Source organism: Centruroides sculpturatus, unplaced genomic scaffold (genome assembly GCF_000671375.1).
Source record: "Centruroides sculpturatus isolate CEXI.00-Female unplaced genomic scaffold, Cexi_2.0 scaffold1192, whole genome shotgun sequence".
Taxonomy (NCBI): Eukaryota; Metazoa; Arthropoda; class Arachnida; order Scorpiones; family Buthidae; genus Centruroides; species Centruroides sculpturatus.
Window position 1 is genome coordinate 127,812 of NW_019385618.1, and position 20,616 is coordinate 148,427.

Below are 20,616 nucleotides of genomic sequence, written 5' to 3' on the forward strand. Positions count from 1 at the left end.
TGCTAAATAGTTTTAAGATAAAAGGACAATTTCACTTTTTTTATATTAGATATGTAATATATTTAGAGTGGTTTTATATAATAACAATTAAAATTTTCTAGGGTCCTGAACTGTTTAGTAAATGGGTTGGTGAATCTGAAAGGAATGTGAGAGAAGTATTTCTTAAAGCAAAAAACATGGCTCCTTGTATTATTTTTTTTGATGAGATAGACAGTTTAGCTTCACAGCGTGAAAGGTAAGAAAAATAAGTTGACATAAGTTATTATGCATATAAACTCTATTTTACTAATAAATAAATAATACCTGAAGTATAAAACCCTAGCATGTAAATCATATATTGACTCAAAATCCAACCTAAAATCTGCTCAATTTCCAATTGCTATAATTATATAAATCAATAAAACATGCATTATTAATGCCAAACAATTTCTGAATTATATTGGGTTATATATTACTACTACTATTATTAATTAAATGCTAAGTAATTAGTAGTAGTTACCGGTATTAGTAATGTATAGCTCAATATAATTCAGCAATTGTTTGGCTTTAATATATAGCTATTGGGTTTGGATATTTATATTTGCACACGTGTATTGTCTTTCATTGAAACTCTTAAATTCCACTTTATGCATTTTTGCCTGGGGTTTGATTTCTTTCTCTAGATGAAATGTAATTATCATTTTAAGCTTTACTTTTAAAATGATTTACTTATGAAATTATATTTGTCATTTAATATATAAATGAACAGAAATTTATGTAAACTATAATTAATATTAAGTATTTATTATGCTGAAATAAAATTTTCATTTTGACAAGATTTGTCAAATTGAAAAGCTTCTTAATATTTATTCATATAGTACAGGCATGGCAACATACGGCCTGCGGGTTGGATCTGGCCCACGTATTGAATATATGCAGCCCGTGATTAATCTTTCAATATTAGCTATTTAACTTCCAATAATTGTCGAAAGGATATTCCANAAATGCATCTTTTTTTTGTATTTAACATTTATTAATTTTAATATTTCATTCAGCCCACGTAAACTTTTCTTTCCAATTTGGCCCGAGGGCAAAAACAGTTGGCCACGCCTGATATAGTACAGTAGTTCATATTATTTGATTTTGCTTGCTGATTTACATTTAGTAGCTATAATCATTAAGTAGTTAGGACTAATTAAAATATATAAACATCTCGAAGCCCGATGTATTGATACTAAACCAAATGATCTCTGTAATTAATCGAGATATTATTATGCTATAATTAATAATTAGAAATTAAGAAATTTGCTAGTAGAGGTAGATGTTAGATGAGAGACCACTAGAGAGGGTTTTAAAATTTCTAATGTGAATAGTTGAAGTGCAAATATCATCTAAAACCTCTAGTTATCTATTACAGCCAAATGATTGTCAAATTAAAGCCAGGGCTGTATTACTATTATTAATTATTAAATGCTGAATATAGGGTTAGATGGGAGTTGTTGGTTTGAGTCCTGCTTCAGGCTAATTCTTTTCTTCCAGAATCTTCTAAATTAATTGTAATAAATTAAAATATTAATTTAATTATGTTTTACAAAAAATAGCATCATATAATCTCTATCTAGTGTTAAATTACTTAGCATTTAATTATTAATAGTAGTAGTAATATAGCCCAATATAATCCAGCAATCATTTGGCTTTCTTGTTGAAGTGGGCGAGAGCTTGAAAAATGAAGGTTGACTCTGGTTCCTTAGTAGCCACTCAGACTATTGTATCAATCCCAAGGTATCAATGGGGACAAATTGTCAAAGCATTTTTAAAGAAGGAAAATACCAAATATATTGAATATTGAAATTGTATATTATATTATAAGATTTGATGTTGACTTACAAAATATCAAAAGTTTATAAAAACAATTATTTTGATATATAAATAAGAATGAAAAATCTTTTCTTATCAATTATTTTTGAACTTTTAATCAGTGACAGGAGAAATATTAATGATACTTTCCATTTGAAAACGTTATTTTTAATAAAATTGATTATATTTACAGTTCGGGTGGATCAAATGTTGGTGACAAAGTATTGGCACAGCTATTGACAGAAATAGATGGAATGGAGCAATTGAAAAATGTTTTTATAGTTGCAGCAACTAACAGACCAGATATGATTGATAAGGTAATTAATTAATTTTAATAATTAAGTTTATAGTATTTTGTGTGTGTGTGTTTAATCCCATAAGAAAGCTAATGAAACCAGGTTGAAAAAGTATAAAGCTCAGCAAAAACATCCATGTAAAGGAAACTTTGAAAGTTGTGGTATAAGAATAGTGGAAGCAGATTTGACAGTAAGACTCAACATGTGAATGAAGTACACCAAAACTTCATCCAAAACTTCCTGCAGTTGTAATCTGTGTAATGTGTACTTCATTTACATGTTGAGCCTTACTGTCAAATCTGCTTCCACTATTCTTATGCCACAACTTTCAAAAGTTTCCTTTACATAGATGTTTTTGCTGAGCTTTATACTTTTTCAACCTGGTTTCACCAGTTTCTTAATATTTGAAGTATTTTTCAGACACCAATAACTTCACAAGAGAATAGTTTTCATGATAATTCTATATTCGTGATAGTCATGTGATAGCCTGCAGATTTTTATCAAGTCTTGGAATAAATATGAAAAATTATTCATATTATAATATAAATATGAATAATTTTTCATATTTATTCCAAGACTTGATAAAAATCTGCAGGCTATCACATGACTATCACGAATATAGAATTATCATGAAAACTATTCTCTTGTGAAGTTATTGGTGTCTGAAAAATACTTCAAATATTAAGAAACTGGTGAAACCAGGTTGAAAAAGTATAAAGCTCAGCAAAAACATCTATGTAAAGGAAACTTTTGAAAGTTGTGGCATAAGAATAGTGGAAGCAGATTTGACAGTAAGGCTCAACATGTAAATGAAGTACACATTACACAGATTACAACTGCAGGAAGTTTTGGATGAAGTTTTGGTGTACTTCATTCACATGTTGAGTCTTACTGTCAAATCTGCTTCCACTATTCTTATACCACAACTTTCAAAGTTTCCTTTACATGGATGTTTTTGCTGAGCTTTATACTTTTTCAACCTGGTTTCATTAGCTTTCTTATGGGATTAAACACACACACACAAAATACTATAAACTTAATTATTAAAATTAATTAATTACCTTATCAATCATATCTGGTCTGTTAGTTGCTGCAACTATAAAAACATTTTTCAATTGCTCCATTCCATCTATTTCTGTCAATAGCTGTGCCAATACTTTGTCACCAACATTTGATCCACCCGAACTGTAAATATAATCAATTTTATTAAAAATAACGTTTTCAAATGGAAAGTATCATTAATANTATAATTTTATAAATACTCAATATTTTAAAATATTAGTCTTTTGTAGTTCTCAGTGCATACACACAAATTTCATTCAAATTGGTTTATTGGTCTTGGAGAACTGTCAAATTTGGTACTTTAACATTACTTGTGTGGCTGAGCCCTAATATAGAGAGCTGCTGTGCTCTTTGATATATCAGGAATTTGTATAAAATTAAATTGGAACATAAATGATCTGAAACATTATAATTTGATCGTCAATTTATATCATGTACCTATTATAGTAGAAAGTTGATATCAGCATATAAGGTAGATTATCAACTCTTACTTCTTTAATTAGCCATATAGAACAATGAGTAATGATGAAATTTTTTGGTGTAAAGAACATTAATTAAAAGAAATTGGCAGGTTTTAAGCAGAGTTTGAAAAAAGAAATGTATGAAAGAGTGCATACTGCGCACGTGCATTGCCAGTCTGATATAATCCAGCAGATTGTTTTACATTTATCAAAAATTGGGCTATTAAATGTTTATGTATGTATGCGATTATAGTTACTTGATAAGAATTTGAAAATTTTATTACAGAAATAATTTTAAAATATAACAATTTAATTATGAAAAGTCGAGAATTTATGTATATTTAATTTGGTATATTTTTTAGGCACTACTGAGACCTGGAAGATTAGACAGCATAATTTATGTTCCATTACCAGATGCAAGTACTCGGAAAGAAATATTAGAAATTGAATTAAAGAAACGGCCTACATCTTCTGATGTAGACGTCTCATTATTAACAGAACGTACAGAAGGATATTCTGGTGCTGAGGTATTTCAGTATGCTTTATTTTTTTTAATTAACCCATTTTACACCTTTAGGGTGTGACTATGTAGATGCGAGCGAGTGAATTTTCCGAGCAAGCGAGAAGAGGTGAGATGCAATAAATATCAAAACCTGTCAGATATGTGCGAGAACCAGAAATTCACTCTCCCCAGCGTTATTTCTCGCTTCTCGTTTGTGCGTGGTTTCCCTTTGCAAAAACTAAATCGCTCGCAACCTCTCGCTCGCTCTAACTTCGCGTCTGCATAGTTGCACCCTTAGATTATATAATTCAGTCTTAGGGGGGCAATGGCAGAGTCACTCTATTTTGAGATCGTCATCTGCCTCAATATACAAGAAAAATTATTGGTGTAAACAGTTATCCCCTGTGTAATGCAGTAGTTAAATTTTAAAAAAGTGTTGTGATGATCAAATCCACGCTGTACAAAACACAGGGTTAGATTTCAAAAGTTAGCAAAAGTGTGCTATTCTTGTTCATAATTTAAAAGAAATGTGCTTATTAAAGCAATGAATAATTGTCTAACAATCACAATCAAAAGTATTTTATATTAATACAGTAAAACCTGTTCAAAACAGAACTGGAATAAAATGGAAACCTGCCTAAATGGGAAACTTTCTTCATAATGGAGCAATTTCCTTGTTAAAAAAACTTCAAAATGGAAACTTAACTGGAAAAAATATTCAATACCTTGAGATTCCAGTTTATGCAGTTTTACTGTATTAATTTTTTTCCACTGCTAAACATCATTAAATGAGGACGGTTTTTTAAGCGAACTATCATCAGTATCTGAGGTTTTCTGTCGACCTTAATCTTCATTATTGGCAACATCTTGATTTTTCTCTGCATTTTTCATAAAATCTGATATTTTTGTTTTCGCATTTGCCTAAGAGATCATTAAAAATTTAATCTATAAAATAAAGCACAGCAACATTCATTTGTGTTCCTGTAAGAACGCCGATTGGGGGGGATTTTTATTCCCTACCGTCGGGATGGTCTAAGGTCTTAGCTATGTGGGTGGCGGTTTGTAAAGGCAGCAAAGACAAGTGTTTACAAAGGTAAACCGTTTATTTCGGACGAATATGCTTACACAATTTTTAGGCTTTGGTGCTGGTCTTGCGTTGTTGAGAATTCCGGCGGTGATCCGGTGCGTCGTCGTAGGGGCCCCTGGACAGTGTTGAGGAGAAAAAAAAGTTCGATGTCTCGAAAGTCGATGCACGAAAGATGAAGATACACGAATACAACAGAAGTATAGGTGGAAGTCTTGGTGGAAGTAGAAATCAAGTAAAAAAGTCCCGCTGTCCTTGAATTTTGCGTTTTTATAGGATTTTTGCGATCGACTCCTTGTCAATTGGATAGATCTTACATCACCGTTTTCCAATTGGCCATCCACCTGTCTCCAGGTGTAAATGGAGCTTCGTTAAGTTCGTGGAAAAGGTCGGCTGGAGATGGTTTATCCGACACCATCTTTTCGAATCTGATCGCGTTTAATTGTTGACTATGACACCTTCGCTCATCTAGACATTTTTTTTTCTAGTTTCGTTTTGCTTTCTAAACTGCGTCTTAACTTTTAATATTTTAAATTTTCTTCTTTTTACATCTAAAATTTGGTTTTTCCGTCAACTTTTGATGAGCGTCGACGTCAAAGTCGGGTGTCGCCGATTCGACACTTATAATTTGCTTTCCTGACGATTTAACATAACAAATTTTTACATATTTTTTTTTTTTTAGGGGGAGGGGCTATTTCCAGGGCCTCACACTATTTCATAATCAGTAAGTTCTTCGATTCCATTTAAGCCTTCAAATTCCTCAGGATTAAAATTTATTGATTTCCAATTACATTTTTCTTCAATGAACACAGACATTACCGTTACCTTTTAGTAAAAACTACTAATATAAACAAAAATTCAATGAAATAGACAACAAAACGTACATAGGAAATACACGTGTTTTCTCGGTATTTCTACAACGTGAAATGGAAATAACGAAATCGTGTAAAATAAAATATGTAGAAAAAAATTGTTAATTATTTGTATTTTTAGATATTTCGTTAATTTATAAAAAGCTACGATGTAAAAACTATTACTTAAAATTATTTTATAGATTATTTTAGCCTTATAGTTCCGTTTCTTATCGTTTTCTCAAATTGCGAATTGGTCACGTGAGTAAATTAGAACTACGTCATTTCATTTTACCTTTTTATCACGTCGGTAATCGTGCGGGTAATAAATTAATTTTATTATTTTATTTAAATTAATAGATAAAATTTATAAAATATAAATAATAAATATATGGAAGTTAAAAAGTTTTGGAATTTTTACACAAACCTTCTTGCAAAATTTCAAGAATTTTCAAAGGCACAGGAAACTTTTTTTTTATTTAAACTCTTTCCGCTGTGTGAACACAAAGAGGACCTCTTTTCGCTAAGCCCATTATGGGTTAGGCCAGGCCCACAAAGATGCCGGGTAGTGAAAGACGGGCCCCGACATATCCGGACGGACCACACCCGAAAAATTCCTGGGGATTTTCGGGAATTTCGGTCAGAAAATACTCTGTTTCTCTGCAACGAAGAGAGATTTAATTTCATCGTTCAACTTAAAAAAATACAGCATTTCAAAATTGTTACGAAATTGTATCAAAACGAAATTTAAATTTAAAGAAATTTGTTTTATTTGTAAACAATCTAGCCTAAAATTTTGATTTTATTTAAAAACTGAAACCTTAATAAATATAAAAATTGGATTTTTGACTCTGAAAATCGAAAAAGTTTGCAGAAACAAAAATCTTTGCATTACAACGTCATTCGCAAAAATCCGAAACGGAAGGAACATGGCGGACATACTGTACGCTGCATGCCACATTTTAATACTAGTAGCCCGGGACGCTCCCTAGTGGGCGTTTTAGCAGTATTACAAATTCCTATGAGGCATGTTTAAAGCAGCGGCAGCTTTACGTTCCTCCACAGTGGCGTATTTCTTTGGTCGTGCCTACAGTGGCTAGCCACTGTAGTCGTGCCATGAAAGGTTTCTATTATTATATTAAAAAATTAGCTTAACTATTTCAAACCTTATCGTTTTATCGTAGCGGTTCAAATCTATCCGGTTTTTCGTTATTCGCCTCCTAGTGAACATTACAGGCATTCCGTGACAATAATAAATTCCTATTACAAATATAATGAATTATTTATATTGTTATATTGACCAAATAATAATTTATTGGCCAAATGAATAATAATAATTTATATTGTTCATTTAAATAATAATTAAAATTGTTAATTTAATTTGAATGTTTTAAATATGACACACGATAGGGGCGCCTCTAGTGTCCGTTATCAAACGGTTACGGGACAGACGGACAGTTGAATGGGTTATATATATAGATAAACTTTTAATGTGCAGTTTTTAACACTTAACGATTAACTTCAAAGTTGTGCATAAATTACGTAACGCAGATATGAGTGAGTGGGTATGCTGTGATCGTCGATTAGGGATTGCATTGCCGATAAACGGTTTACTGCTTCACCGGCAATCAGATAAAAAACCCTGTATTGGTAAATATACTAGTAATTTGATATTTTTACTTTAAATTCGGTAAAAAAATAAGTACACATGTAATAATATTTTGCAGCCAAATATTTATTTGTATAATCAAACTTAGATTATCTGAAAAGTTTTCTGTTTTCGAAAACAATCGGCGAAATCCGAAACTAACGAAAACCGAGGCAATTATTTTTATATAGATCAATGTAAATCTAATTAATTTGTTCTAGACACTAGACACTAAAATTATTTCTAAGCAACAATGAATAATTTTTTAATATAATAATGAAAGAAAAGAACAAAAATTTCGAGTAAGAAATTGAAAATTCTGCAAAAAAATCTTGAGATTAAAACAATTTAAGAACGAAAGTCTACATATTCTGCAGAATTTTGCACAAGTACTTAATTAAAACATTACAAATTATGATCAGTATTGTTAGAATACACAATTAAGAAAATTGTAAACTGTTATTACAATTTTCACCTGTGTCCGAGCCAGACTCGGGCGAATATCAAATAATAATTAATTCACTTTTTATGCACAGATTTTACTCAGGTAAAATTTATTTGTCCTTTAACGATCGTTGTCTATGACCACAACAAATTTCGTAATTCTATACGAATTATAAGTTTTTGATTGGAGCCGTTTTTCCGGTCCCCTTTTATATAAATAGTACAAATGACCAAAAATTTTTAGTTGTATTTGAGTATTTGTAATAACTAGTACAAACCTTGCTAGAACCCCGACTTTCCCTAAGACCTTTATGTAAATATCCCGCAAAAGTTGACCAACGGCTGTTCTCAAGATCAAACAATTTTAAACACCGTAGACTGCAGCTGTCTCGTTGCAGTTTGTGTAAGACGAAAGAAAAATATAAATAAAGTATCCCTGAAGCTATATGTAATAACTAGATGCATTTATTTTAAATCATTTTTTTATTTTTTTAATAGCTTTACTATAAAAACACGTTTTGGGGAGATTTTTTCGCGGCAAAATTATAATTTTTTCTAATATCAGATTTGGTTTAACTTTCACAAAAATATTTATTATCAAAAAATAAAAAAATATATGCTTTTCTGAGCGAAATTTGAAAAAAACAAGCGTTAAGGAGTTTTAAATGTATTAAATGTTATCCTATTTACAAGGAATAAAAGTAAATTTTAACTTAAAATTAAAAATTATCGAAAAACCCAGATAATGAGATATTTTTGTGAAAAAACCTATCAACCCAGATTACAATAAAAAAATCCAAATATGAGTAGAAAAACTCAGGCGTAAGAGCCCTTCCCACACCATATCGATGACGGCACGATATTTCAAGACACTGGAAAGGCACTTTCTTTGCTTGGTTCATTTCCCGTTGGATGAAATTAGTCAAACGAAATAAAAACCATCAATAAGTTAAGGGATTGCCTATCACTATAACCTATTCAACTATGCCCAAGAACAACTAATGTCAACTGCTTCCAAGAATATACTGTTTTTTCGCCACTAGATATTCGCCACTAGATGGCGCCACTAGACGGTGCCCCCAACTGTCCAAATGTTAATGCCAGTGCTCATCGCTTAGATGCTCAAGCCTAAGCAGCTCATTATAAACCAACCTGTGTAACTTCAGGGGAAAATTTGAAATGTTTATGGAAGAAGCGATATATTTTTTAAACAATTCATAGGAGAAAGATATTTCCGATGGGATATTGTAGAGAGCTTGAAGATTTGAAAAGTGCGTTTATAAATAAATGGTTTCTGGTTTCAAAACACCGGTGTTACTCATTGCAGTGGGAAAGGCAGGTTCGAAACGACTGCTAGACAAAGCAGAAATTTCTCCACTCCATACCATGTGTGGGGTGTGGGCTGACTTCAACCTCAGAGCGATGCAGGCTTTGGCAGCACGTCTTACGGCGATGCGGGCCTCGGCGGCACCTCTGACAACGTTGCGGCCCACATCTCACTACAGAGTTTGATCATTGCACTCGGATCCAAGTGCAATGGTCGAACTCTGGGGTTTATGGAGTGTCTTCTTTTTGTATATATGGAGTTTGTACATATCGCGCTAGCTCCTTTGTACATATGGGGTTTGTACATATCGCGGTAACCCCTTTCCTTCCAAATCCAAAATTAGAACAACTTCCAGATCGGTATTTAACGAATACTTACCATTTGTTAATGCGTAGTAGTTTGGATTACGTACTTGTTACTAATACAGCTGGCCCTTGATAGTCCGACGCTTTGAAATCCGACATGCTCAGTAGTCCGACGCACCTCCCGTCAAGGTAACCGTCCCCGTTACGTGTCTGCTTGCACAGAAGCATGTCGCGAGATGAATCTCCCCACCAAATACTTACACGATGACACACACTTCGTGTGTTTTCCATGAGCAGTTCTGTTCGAACAGTTGGAGTAGAAAAAATTGTAGGCTACTGCTAGTAAAACAATGACAAATATGTAATCACTTTCGGTAATCCGGACACTTTTGGTAATCCGACACCCCTTTGGTCTCATACCTGTCGGATTATCAAGGGACAGCTGTATTCAAAGATCTCCTTCTCCTCCTTCTCGCTTCTTCATATTGCGGGAAAAGTACTTTAAAAACATAACAATTATACGAGATATGTTGTTATCGTATGGACTGCCGACATTAACAGTCAACGACATGTGGGAGCGGTTCAGTCAGAGATCGATGCCTCCTTTACAAACAACGCAACCCGTTTATCACACAATTAACTTATAATAAAAGTATTGTTGTCACAAAGAGTTGCAGTCCTTGTATATTTTGGCGCACAGTCTTCGAAAGAAGAAGAGGAAATCCGGCGACGAAGGTGGTTTCCTATCGCTGACCGGATGTTGCATTCTAAGAAAACTTCTCGAACAGGAAACGTTCTCTCAATGAAGGTCTATAACTTTCGGAGGATACATCTGCAAAGGACAAAGATGAACCTAGCGGAAAACACCTTAGCGAGGGACATAGCCACGCGGGACGCCACGGCAAAGAGCCGAGTTTCCTTGTTGCCTTGTTGCCTCACTTATCACATTACCACTTGAAACACTACAAAATAAGGATAACTTTCTATTTTAATTTATAAAAAAAAATATTTTCCGAGCGTGTATTAACATTTTAGTTATTTTTTAAATAAAAATTGGTTACTTCTATATACAGTATTATTACTATTTTAATTTTGAAGGACACTAGGGAGGACCATAAATGTTTCAGTAACTTATATTTCTGCCTCTCCCTAATGTCCCTCTTACACGTTAAAGATAAATATTGGAAAAATATTTAACCATTATATTTTTATATTGAACGGAATTTACCTTACAGTAAAATATCTTCCAACGGAGCCATTTGGTCTAGGCCACACACTTATAGGAGTATCAGAACATTTATTACAAATTATTCGTTCAATTGTATTTCTTGTGTATTGAAAGATTTATACTTTTGTTAAATTTTAATATTTACAAAATACGGGATTTTTCAAAAGTAACGCGTCATAGATTGTGCGGAGAAGCTTGTAGGCAAATCATCGGGGGCAAGTGTATAGGTTTTGGTCATACCGGTACGATGTAGCATTTTGTGTCTGTAATACTGTCAAACGGAAATTAATTACACAAAATTCATATGCGTAGTCGACTTACAACTATTGAAGCCCAGCTTCATAGCTCTTTATGTTATGAGAATTGAACTGTTTTTGATACTTGTTACATAGACGATGGAAAGAACACGTTTTTTTATTGTTACTTTTAATCAAATAACATTAAATACAATAATAATAATAACCGGCAGTGTTTCCTGTATTGAATAGAACAATTCTCACAGCATACCGATTAGTCACAGAATATACAACTGGGCCTACATTAGTCGAAAGCGATTCGATCACGCATTTAAATTTTGTGTAATTAATTTCCGTTTGGCAGTATTACAGACAAGAAATGATGCATTATATAACCAATACACCATGCACTTGCTCCTGATGCTTTGTCTACAAGTTTCTTTGCACAATCTGCGATGGGGCATTTCTTTTGAAAAACTCTGTATATCTAGCCACTGTAGTCATGCCACATTGGTTACTGCTACAGCAGGTTTGTTAATTAATTTAGAAATCGTTTGGTTTTGATGTAATAATGCATTCTAAGTGTTCCGGGGTGCAAAAATGACCATGCCTCTTGTAAAAAAAATGTGCCATGTTTTCGTTTCCGAGAGATCCAGTAATACAAAATGCGCGGAGAAAGAATATATTAAAAGACTTCGAAATCATCAAGAACTCATTTGTTTGAGTACAAATGCAAACATAAATGACGCTATTGGGACCTTAATAGAGCTGTAGAGTATGTCCATAAGAGAAAAAAAGTCAAAGGAACGATACCTCCTAATGTGACCTTTCGCGAGATATAGCTCTTCCCGAAATCAGCCGTACGCGAGCCGTATAATACATGTTATGTTTGTTTATATTTTAAAGTAACAAAACTGACTGCTATTATGTGAAATGCTGCAGCACCATGTTTGTTTAGTTAAGTTACAGTAATGCAACACTTGGCCAATCTGCCTAGGGGGAATGCCTTTCGGGAAGTATTTTAAAGGGTAGCTGGTCCCTATTCAGTCATTATAGACGTGGAGAAAACCCAGAAAACTCCAGGCCAGCCCATCCTGGCAAGGTGCAAACCCATTACTGAACTCCCAGCGTTCAGGGAATGGAACCACTTCGTCACTGGTGAGCCAGCACCGTAGGTATCTCCCGATATGTCCAATTGACTCCCATTTTCGATTTGCTAATGCTATTAACAACAATAATAATGATAATAATACATCTGGTGAGTTAGTGTTAATCAACACACCGTTTTCATAGAAAAGATCTACTTACAGTGTGCAAATTTACATCATTCTGAACTATCATATTTTGTACAAAACTCATTGCATTAATAAGTTTTGGTACCTAATTTTTAATGAATCGATTCCCAAAATGACTTATTGACCCATAAGGGTCGACGTCAATCACCCCGAGATTCTTATGTAGTCTTTAAATGAGAAATCAAAGACAATCACGTGCATAAGGTGTTTATGGCCACACTGTAGACATTTTATATATAAAAACTAAATGTCTTAGATTGTTTTATGTCCAAATAACAAATTAAAATAAAGAAATCCCTGAAAATCTTACCCTTTTTCCTTGTTTTTTAACATTTTTCTTTCCCGTATCCCTAACTATTGTAAGAACGCCGATTGGGGGAGAGATTTTTATTCCCTACCATCGGGATGGTCTAAGGTCTTAGCGTATGTGGGTGGCGGTTTTTATAGGCAGCAAAGACAAGTGTTTACAAAGGTAAACCGTTTATTCCGGACGATAATGCTTACATAATTTTTTGGCAAAGGTCCTTAAGTTCAGAACCTTGGGTTGTTTTCGGTGTCGATCTGGTCCTACGCTGGAGGGGCCCCGTGACTGCGTCGAGTGAGAAGTTCGAGATCTGAAGTGACAGCACACAAAAGATGAAAGGAAACACGACAGCTGTCGACAAACGAACACAACAGGTAGTCTAGGTGGAAAAGTCTTAGTGGAAGTTTCGTTGTCCTTGATTTTTGCGTTTTTATAGGGTTTTTGCGATCGGCTTCTTGTCAATTGGATAGTTCTTACATCACCGTTTTCCAATTGCTCATACACCTGTCTCCAGGTGTAAATGGAGCTTCGTTAAGTTCGTGGAAAAGGTCGGCTGGAGATGGTTTATCCGACACCATCTTTTCGAATCTGATCGCGTTTAATTGTTGACTATGACACCTTCGCTCATCTAGACATTTTTTTATCTAGTTTCGTTTTGCTTTCTAAACTGCGTCTTAAGTTTTAATATTTTAAATTTTTTTCTTTTTACATCTAAAATTTGGTTTTTCCGTCAACTTTTGATGAGCGTCGACGTCAAAGTCGGGTGTCGCCGATTCGACACTTATATATTTACTTTCCTGACGATTTAACATAACAAATTTTTACATAGCCCCCCCAAGAAAGGAAAGATATTTCCAGGGCCTCACATTCCTTTAGAGCAGTGTTTTTTCAACCTTCTTGAATACGTGACCCCTTTACGAGTTAAAAAATTCTGGCAACACCCCAGCGCCATATTAAAACTATCAGTGATTTTAAAAACTACGTATTTAATTTTCTTTCCTTAAATATCAATCGAAAAATCAATGTACTGTAAAATAAACAGGCACAGTCTTTACACTGAAATTCTAGTTGTTTTTATTGTAGTGTAGGACCTAAAAACACTTGTCTTTCTTTCACCCGCGACCCCCTGGGGGTCGCAACCCACAGGTTGAAAAACACTGCTTTAGAGCACTGTCACCAATGACAGCAACATCCAGTTTATAGGAAAGCTAGACTAGGAAGCTAGGATCAGTTCTCATTAAGGAAAAGTGGGTGAAAGGCATTGAAAGTTTAGACATTCTAAAATGTGTGGGAAAATATCAGACAACACACAATTTGAATGAATAAAAAAAATATCTAATACAGTCGACCCCCCCCTATAAGACGGTAGATACATTCCATTCTTTATGAATCGATTTCTTACGAGTCCTTGCCAATCACAGCCCGACACGTGTGAAGTTTACGGACTACGGCTGTTTGAAAGGTTTTCTTCCGTAAAATTAATTGATTCTAGACTAATCCGACTCAACATTTCCAAAATACGTATATATATATATTTTTTGGAATAATCCGTATAAACTACGCTATAAACAAAAAATTGTAGGATTACTTACCGAGTGTGCACCATTCGACATCGCCACTGCTCAAGCTTGTTTTCGTTGCGGAGCAGCACACCAAACCGTGGCCGATTTCTGATAACTTATTTTTCTGCGAAAACTTCGTTGGACTTTGGAGACATCATTAATACAAATAAATTTTTATGGCCGTTGAATAAGAAATGTTTCTTTCACATGAAATGTATAAAATTACAGTACTGTATTAGACTTACGGTACCTAATTTACATACTGTACAGATGATAGTAAACAACTTACTCGCCTAAACTCTACGTAGCGTGGCGCTAGACGGCAGAAAGTATATATATAATTATAATAAAGTTACAATAAATTAAGTTAATATATAATTATATATACAGTACCTAATTTATATATAATGCTGTACAGACGATAGTAATCTTTCCGTAGCATGGCGCTGGACGACGGAAAGTAGTTCAGCTGCCCGATGACATTTTACGTAATTATAGGAGTTTTTTACCATTTTCTATGGATACCATCGCAATTTTTTCGCCGTCTTATAGGAATTGTAATTATAGGAACCCGTTTTATAGGGGGGCTACTGTACTGGGGCTTGCACTTAAAAATACTAACTGTTTGACCAGTGAAGTTCTCAAACCATATTAGAGCAAAACCATTTTGTATGGTGATATTGAACCATATCAGTATAAAATCATGTTGTATAAGGAATAGCTATATGTTGAAAAACAGAAGAATTTTTAATTTTTTTTTCCTATTGAAACAGGTGAGAACCTCAAAATAAAGGATGACTTTGCTGTAATACCCTCAGACTGCATTGTGCAGTCTTAAGATGTGAAAGGGGATGAAAGTTAATGACACTTTTACTCTACTTTAGTGTTTCTTCTGTTCTGTTCTACTTTTGATCTGGTGACTTTTAGTTATAATTGTCCCGAGTTTTAATAAAGGATTATAAATATATACATTTAATTATGTTAACCCAAAGAACGCTATATAATATGTAAATACTTAGTAGAACTTAAAATCTTTTTCTGTAGACTAAATATATGTTCATTCACAAGTCATACTTTTTAGATATTTGTAAAATATATCAAGAACTTTAATTTTTAAAAGATACAGAAACACAACAAAAACATGTAAATTGAAAATCCTAAATTATAAATTTTTTATGACAATATTGTGTAATATTGATAGCATTAAATATAGACTTTTCTATTACCTTTCATTTTCAGATTGTTGCATTGTGTCATGAAGCTGGCAGGAGGGCACTAAATGAAAATATTAATGCAGAACAAATCACTTGGTCTCACTTCATGCAGGCTTTGGAGTTAGTGAAACCAAGAATCACAACAGAAATGATTCAGCATTATAAATCGTATTTTGAAAAATATAAAAAGCAATAAAATTAAATAATGAAATTTTTCATTCAATCAATTTTGTTTATTTTAAACTAAATATTTAAGTGAATTTAAAGCATATAATTCATTACAATGCTAGTGCCAGCAAAATAAATTAACTTGCGCATTTTCATCATTGCGATCCTAATCTACTAAGATAATTCGGACATTTGTGACATCTTTCAACAAACAACAATGTTCGATGAAAGAAATACAAAGTAATGTTGGATTGAACAATAAACAATTTTGGAGCCACGAAAACAACTTTACTTTCTAATTTTAATCAAAATGCAAACAGTAATTGTAATTTTTCCTAATTATGATTAATATTAAAATATCCTCTATCCGTAAGTAACTGTTTTGGGACCGAATGTCTTAGAATAATTTGTTATGAACGCTTTTGCCACTGTTTTGGAAGTGGTGTCGGGCAAAGGGACTGCTTCTGCCCATCTAGGAAAATGGTCTGGGAAAACAAGCAAATATTTGTGTCCAGTAGTAGTAGTAGGGAGTGGACCCTGGATATCTAGTGCCGTACACTCGAAAAGTCTCGATACCTTAGGAAACGTCTGCAAAGGGGCTTGATGACCATACAGAGGCCTTCTCATCGCACATTCCTGACAACTGTCTGTCGCAGTAATGTGTTTGTTCATTTCTGGTCAGTAAAACTTTTTGTAATTTCTTTCACATCTTTTTAGCACCTAAATGTCCTGAGCTAGGAATGTCGTGAAATAATTTTAAGATGTATTCTATCATTAATTGGGGATTACTAATCTATCCCAAACCTCATTCCTTTCCGGGATCGTTTTCCTATGGTAAAGGATTTGATCCACGTCTAACACACAAGTTTACAGCATCTAGGTTTGTTTGTTGGGAGGATGGGTCTCCCATTAGTTGTTGCCTGACCTGTTTTTACAAAAGAGGTCTTTATCTGTTGTTCCTTTATTTGTACCTTACTATATACTGTATAGGTTGCATTTCGCAGATCTTTGCCACGGGCATTCGGCCTAGCGCGTCTGCGTTTGTATGGGCTTTGAATTATCTCAAATTGGTATTCTTGTAATGCTAAAGTCCAACGACTAAGTCTCGAACTTTCGTCCTTAACGTTTGAGCCACCTAAGGGGTCTATTATCTGTAATAATTGTAAATTTCCTTCCATAAAGATAAGGTCTAAAATGTTTAATTGACCAAATCACGGCCAAACATTCCTTTTCTGTGGTACTATAATTCTTTTCTGCGGCCTTTAACAGTCTGCTAGCATATGCCACCGGGAGGTGCCTAGCGCGGTGTTTGAGGCATCTGTCGCTAGCACAAAAAGACTGCCAAAGTCTGGGGATCTTAATAGGGGTGCTGCTATCAAAATTTTCGTTTAATTTTTTGAATGTGGCTTCGTGTTCCTCAGAAAGCGAAATTTACAGAGCGAGTTTGGCTGACAGATGTTTAAATTATAAAGATGCGACGGTATTACCGTCATCCTGGAAATACATAATAAGAAGTAACACGTGTAATAATGCGTCTGCCGTGACTCAATAGATATCTGGGTTGATGTATAAGGAATTGTTCCTTAGTNGCATCGAAAAAGAAATTGCAAAAATTATAATTTTCCTGAAGTAATTCGTGTATTAGCAAGAACAAAATCACGCTTTAAATAAACATGCATTAATAAATGTTCGTGTTTGTAATTTTTTTCATTTTACAAAAAATGTAGGGCCCAAATAGTTTCTTGCACCCGGGCCCCTTTATAGAGAAGGCTGGCCCTGCTCGATAGCTATAAGGTTGCGGGAGATATGAGGTTGAAAGTGGCTTTCTATTTTGAATGTTTTGTTCGAATTAAATTCGAACATAAAATTCGAATATTGGTTCGGTTATAGAACGATCGTAAACGTTCCAGAAACGTTGAAAATAGTTCGTTTGACTGGACGTGAACAGACGTTCAGAAATAGAATCGGGACCAGAAAGTGTTAATATAAAGCGGCATGCAAGATTTACAGGCGGTTTTTTGCGCTTTTGCGGGAAATCGAACATATTTTTATGCTCGTAAAAATTCTCTGGAAACGTCTGGAAACGGGAGACCTAATTCTTCCATTTTGTGAAAACGGGTAAGATTGGCTATAATGTAATTATCTTAATCTTCACTATCGTTACTTTTTGCGCACAAATAAAAACCCAGCGAAGCGGGTCCTTGCAGCTAGATTCTAGATTACTTAGAAAAACAATCTTTTATATATTTAAAAAAAACTATATTACATACAAATGTACGAACAAATAAAAACCCAGCGAAGCGGGTCCTTGCAGCTAGTTTTTTATAAAATACAAGGGAAGCGGCGCTTCCACCGCTTCTAATGACAGCACGCCACTGACTTATTAAGAAATTATTCAGGCTTAAGAACTAATGGAATAAATGCAACACATTTAGCAGCCTTTATTTAAATTATCTATTATTGTAAAACTTACAATGTACAGTACAATATCCAACTACAGAGGACTCTCAAACTATAAATTATGACAATTGAAAGGGGAACAGATCGATGTGTTACACGCGCAGCCGCCATCTTGAATGCAAATCTGAATGTATAAATGGGAAGGGGTCATGTGATACGTCATTTAGGGCGAGAATTTCACAAGGAATTAATTGCTGAACGATTTTATTGGTTTACCTCAAACGGTTACAGGGTTATGCACGTTACATGATATGATCAATGTCCTGTACATTTTTGGGTATACAGTTGATCGGTTAACGAACACTTTCGCGAAAGATTTTTATGATCGGACAACGAACACTTCACTGAACAAACATAAAAAGAAGCGACGGAAAATAACGAATACCGATTGTTTTTCCCTTGTCTTCAGGTAACAATTCGAAACCTTTCGGAGCGCGGGAGACGTCGACATCGACGTTCAACCCGGTATATTACTGATCGGATAATATTCCTCCGAACTTTGAAACTCTCTTTTGTAATTTCAGCCTTTTATTTTTCTGACAGAAACAATTCTTTTATAGTATTCTCGAGACTGTCGGGCGGGCACCCATTAAGTTTCGCATCGGTTTTTATTTTCGAAAGATGAGAGTATAATAGCAAAGGTAGAGAGAGTGGACAGATGTCCGATGTTGCTGGGCAGTATGGCTCGAACAGTTCTACTGTAGGCAGCAGTTCAATCTTATCTAAAAAGGATACAGTATAATCTAGAAGACTCAAGCAGCTAAAGGAGTAACAAAAATCACATCTGAGAAATAAAAACATTGAAAAGCTCACAATGGAACCTGAAACGGATCTGACGACAGAAGAACGCCAAGAACTCTTGAATGAATAACACCAAGAAACCCGGCGAAATACGTTTTCTTCTGAAAAAGAGGATTAATTAATTATCCGATCACCCACTGTGTTCTATTATTGAAATGTTCTCTAGCAGGTGTGATTTTCTTTCCTACCCTGTATATTGCATTATTGATTGTTTTTAATGTTTATCGTACACTAAATTGGATTTGTAGAATAAAATTCAGCTTGTGTATTTAATAAAATATCTATTTAAGAATAATTTGACAAGATTTATCTAATCATATAAACTCTAAACTTTAATTAATACAAATCGAAAAAAATGTATAAATATTTAGGCTTTTGGATAATTTTTTTAACTCTTCGCCCTGTGGGCACTAAGAGGGCCTCTGTTAATCAAGCCCATTATGGATTCGGCCAGGCTCACAATGGGGCGGCGGGGGGGTGAGGGACGGGGCCCGACATATTCGAACGGCCCTCCCCCGAAAATTTTCCGAAGAGTTTTCGGGATCGAATCCTGACGGGTCCCTGAGGATAGGATCCCGGTTCCCCCAGAGTGGTAGGCTGCCACCATGACTACTCGGCCATCCGGCTGTTTACGTTCATGGGATACAGTAATCTGTAACTGAAATTCTTATTAAAAAATGTACTAAACATAAAAATTCTTCATGATTTTAATTTATAAATCGAAACGATTTTAGAATTGTAGATCATAATGTAGAAATTTTATTTTATGTGCACGAAAGTTTATTTAATAATAATTAACTTTGCCGGTAGAGGGGCGATGTATCCTTCGGAAAGTCGTCTGGTTTATCTTTTGGAAATAAGATGGCGGATAAATTAAATTCTGTCGAAGATGCCGATATTGACGTCGACGTATTTAAATATATCTTAATTAGAGTAAACGATCCAAAAGAAAATCAAGAAAAGTATATAGTACGTGGCTATAAATGGGCATCCTATCACGGTAAAGTATAATTTAATAGCAGATTCTCCTATTATGTCATTATTTTAAGAAATAGTTTAATTAGAAAGTTATGAAAACAATTTTTTCTTTGATGGCTGCAATAAAACGAGATAGGAGTTGAAAGTAATTCAAAATGTGACTCTTGTGGATAAAAATAGAAAATTTAATGAGGCTGTTTGAAAGAACAAAATTATAAACATTTTATCTATTTTTAGCATTGATTATTTAATTACAGAATTCTTAAATAAATTGGTATTTATTTATTTTTTGTATGTCGACAATTCTTATTTCCAGTACATAATAATTAATTTATACAGTAGAAAATATTTTTCCTGTAAAAGTTTTTCAATGTTGTGTTTTATTCTAAGAGTTATGTAGTAGCCAAAAATTTAAAGTCTGATACAGCAGCATAACTGGAAAGGGGCCTGGAATGTTTGGACCTCTTTCTGGTTATGCTGCTGTATGCGGGCAAACGGCCCATTAATTATTTGGGCTGTTTGCCCGGTAGTTGACTGGGAAATTCCCAAGTTTG

At 34.1% G+C, this 20,616-nt stretch overlaps 1 protein-coding gene across 1 annotated transcript in view; it reads left to right on the forward strand.

Annotated features, from left to right (window-relative positions):
* The window catches only part of LOC111640647 (spermatogenesis-associated protein 5-like), a 92,205-nt gene extending 75,982 nt beyond the window's left edge, over positions 1-16,223 (forward strand). The window contains exons 20-23 of the mRNA XM_023386679.1: positions 102-235; positions 2,030-2,153; positions 4,018-4,182; positions 15,681-16,223. Coding sequence (XP_023242447.1) covers positions 102-235; positions 2,030-2,153; positions 4,018-4,182; positions 15,681-15,851 — 594 coding nt within the window. The 3' untranslated portion in view covers positions 15,852-16,223. The remainder of the gene's footprint in view (positions 1-101; positions 236-2,029; positions 2,154-4,017; positions 4,183-15,680) is intronic.
* Positions 16,224-20,616: the final 4,393 nt, after the last annotated feature.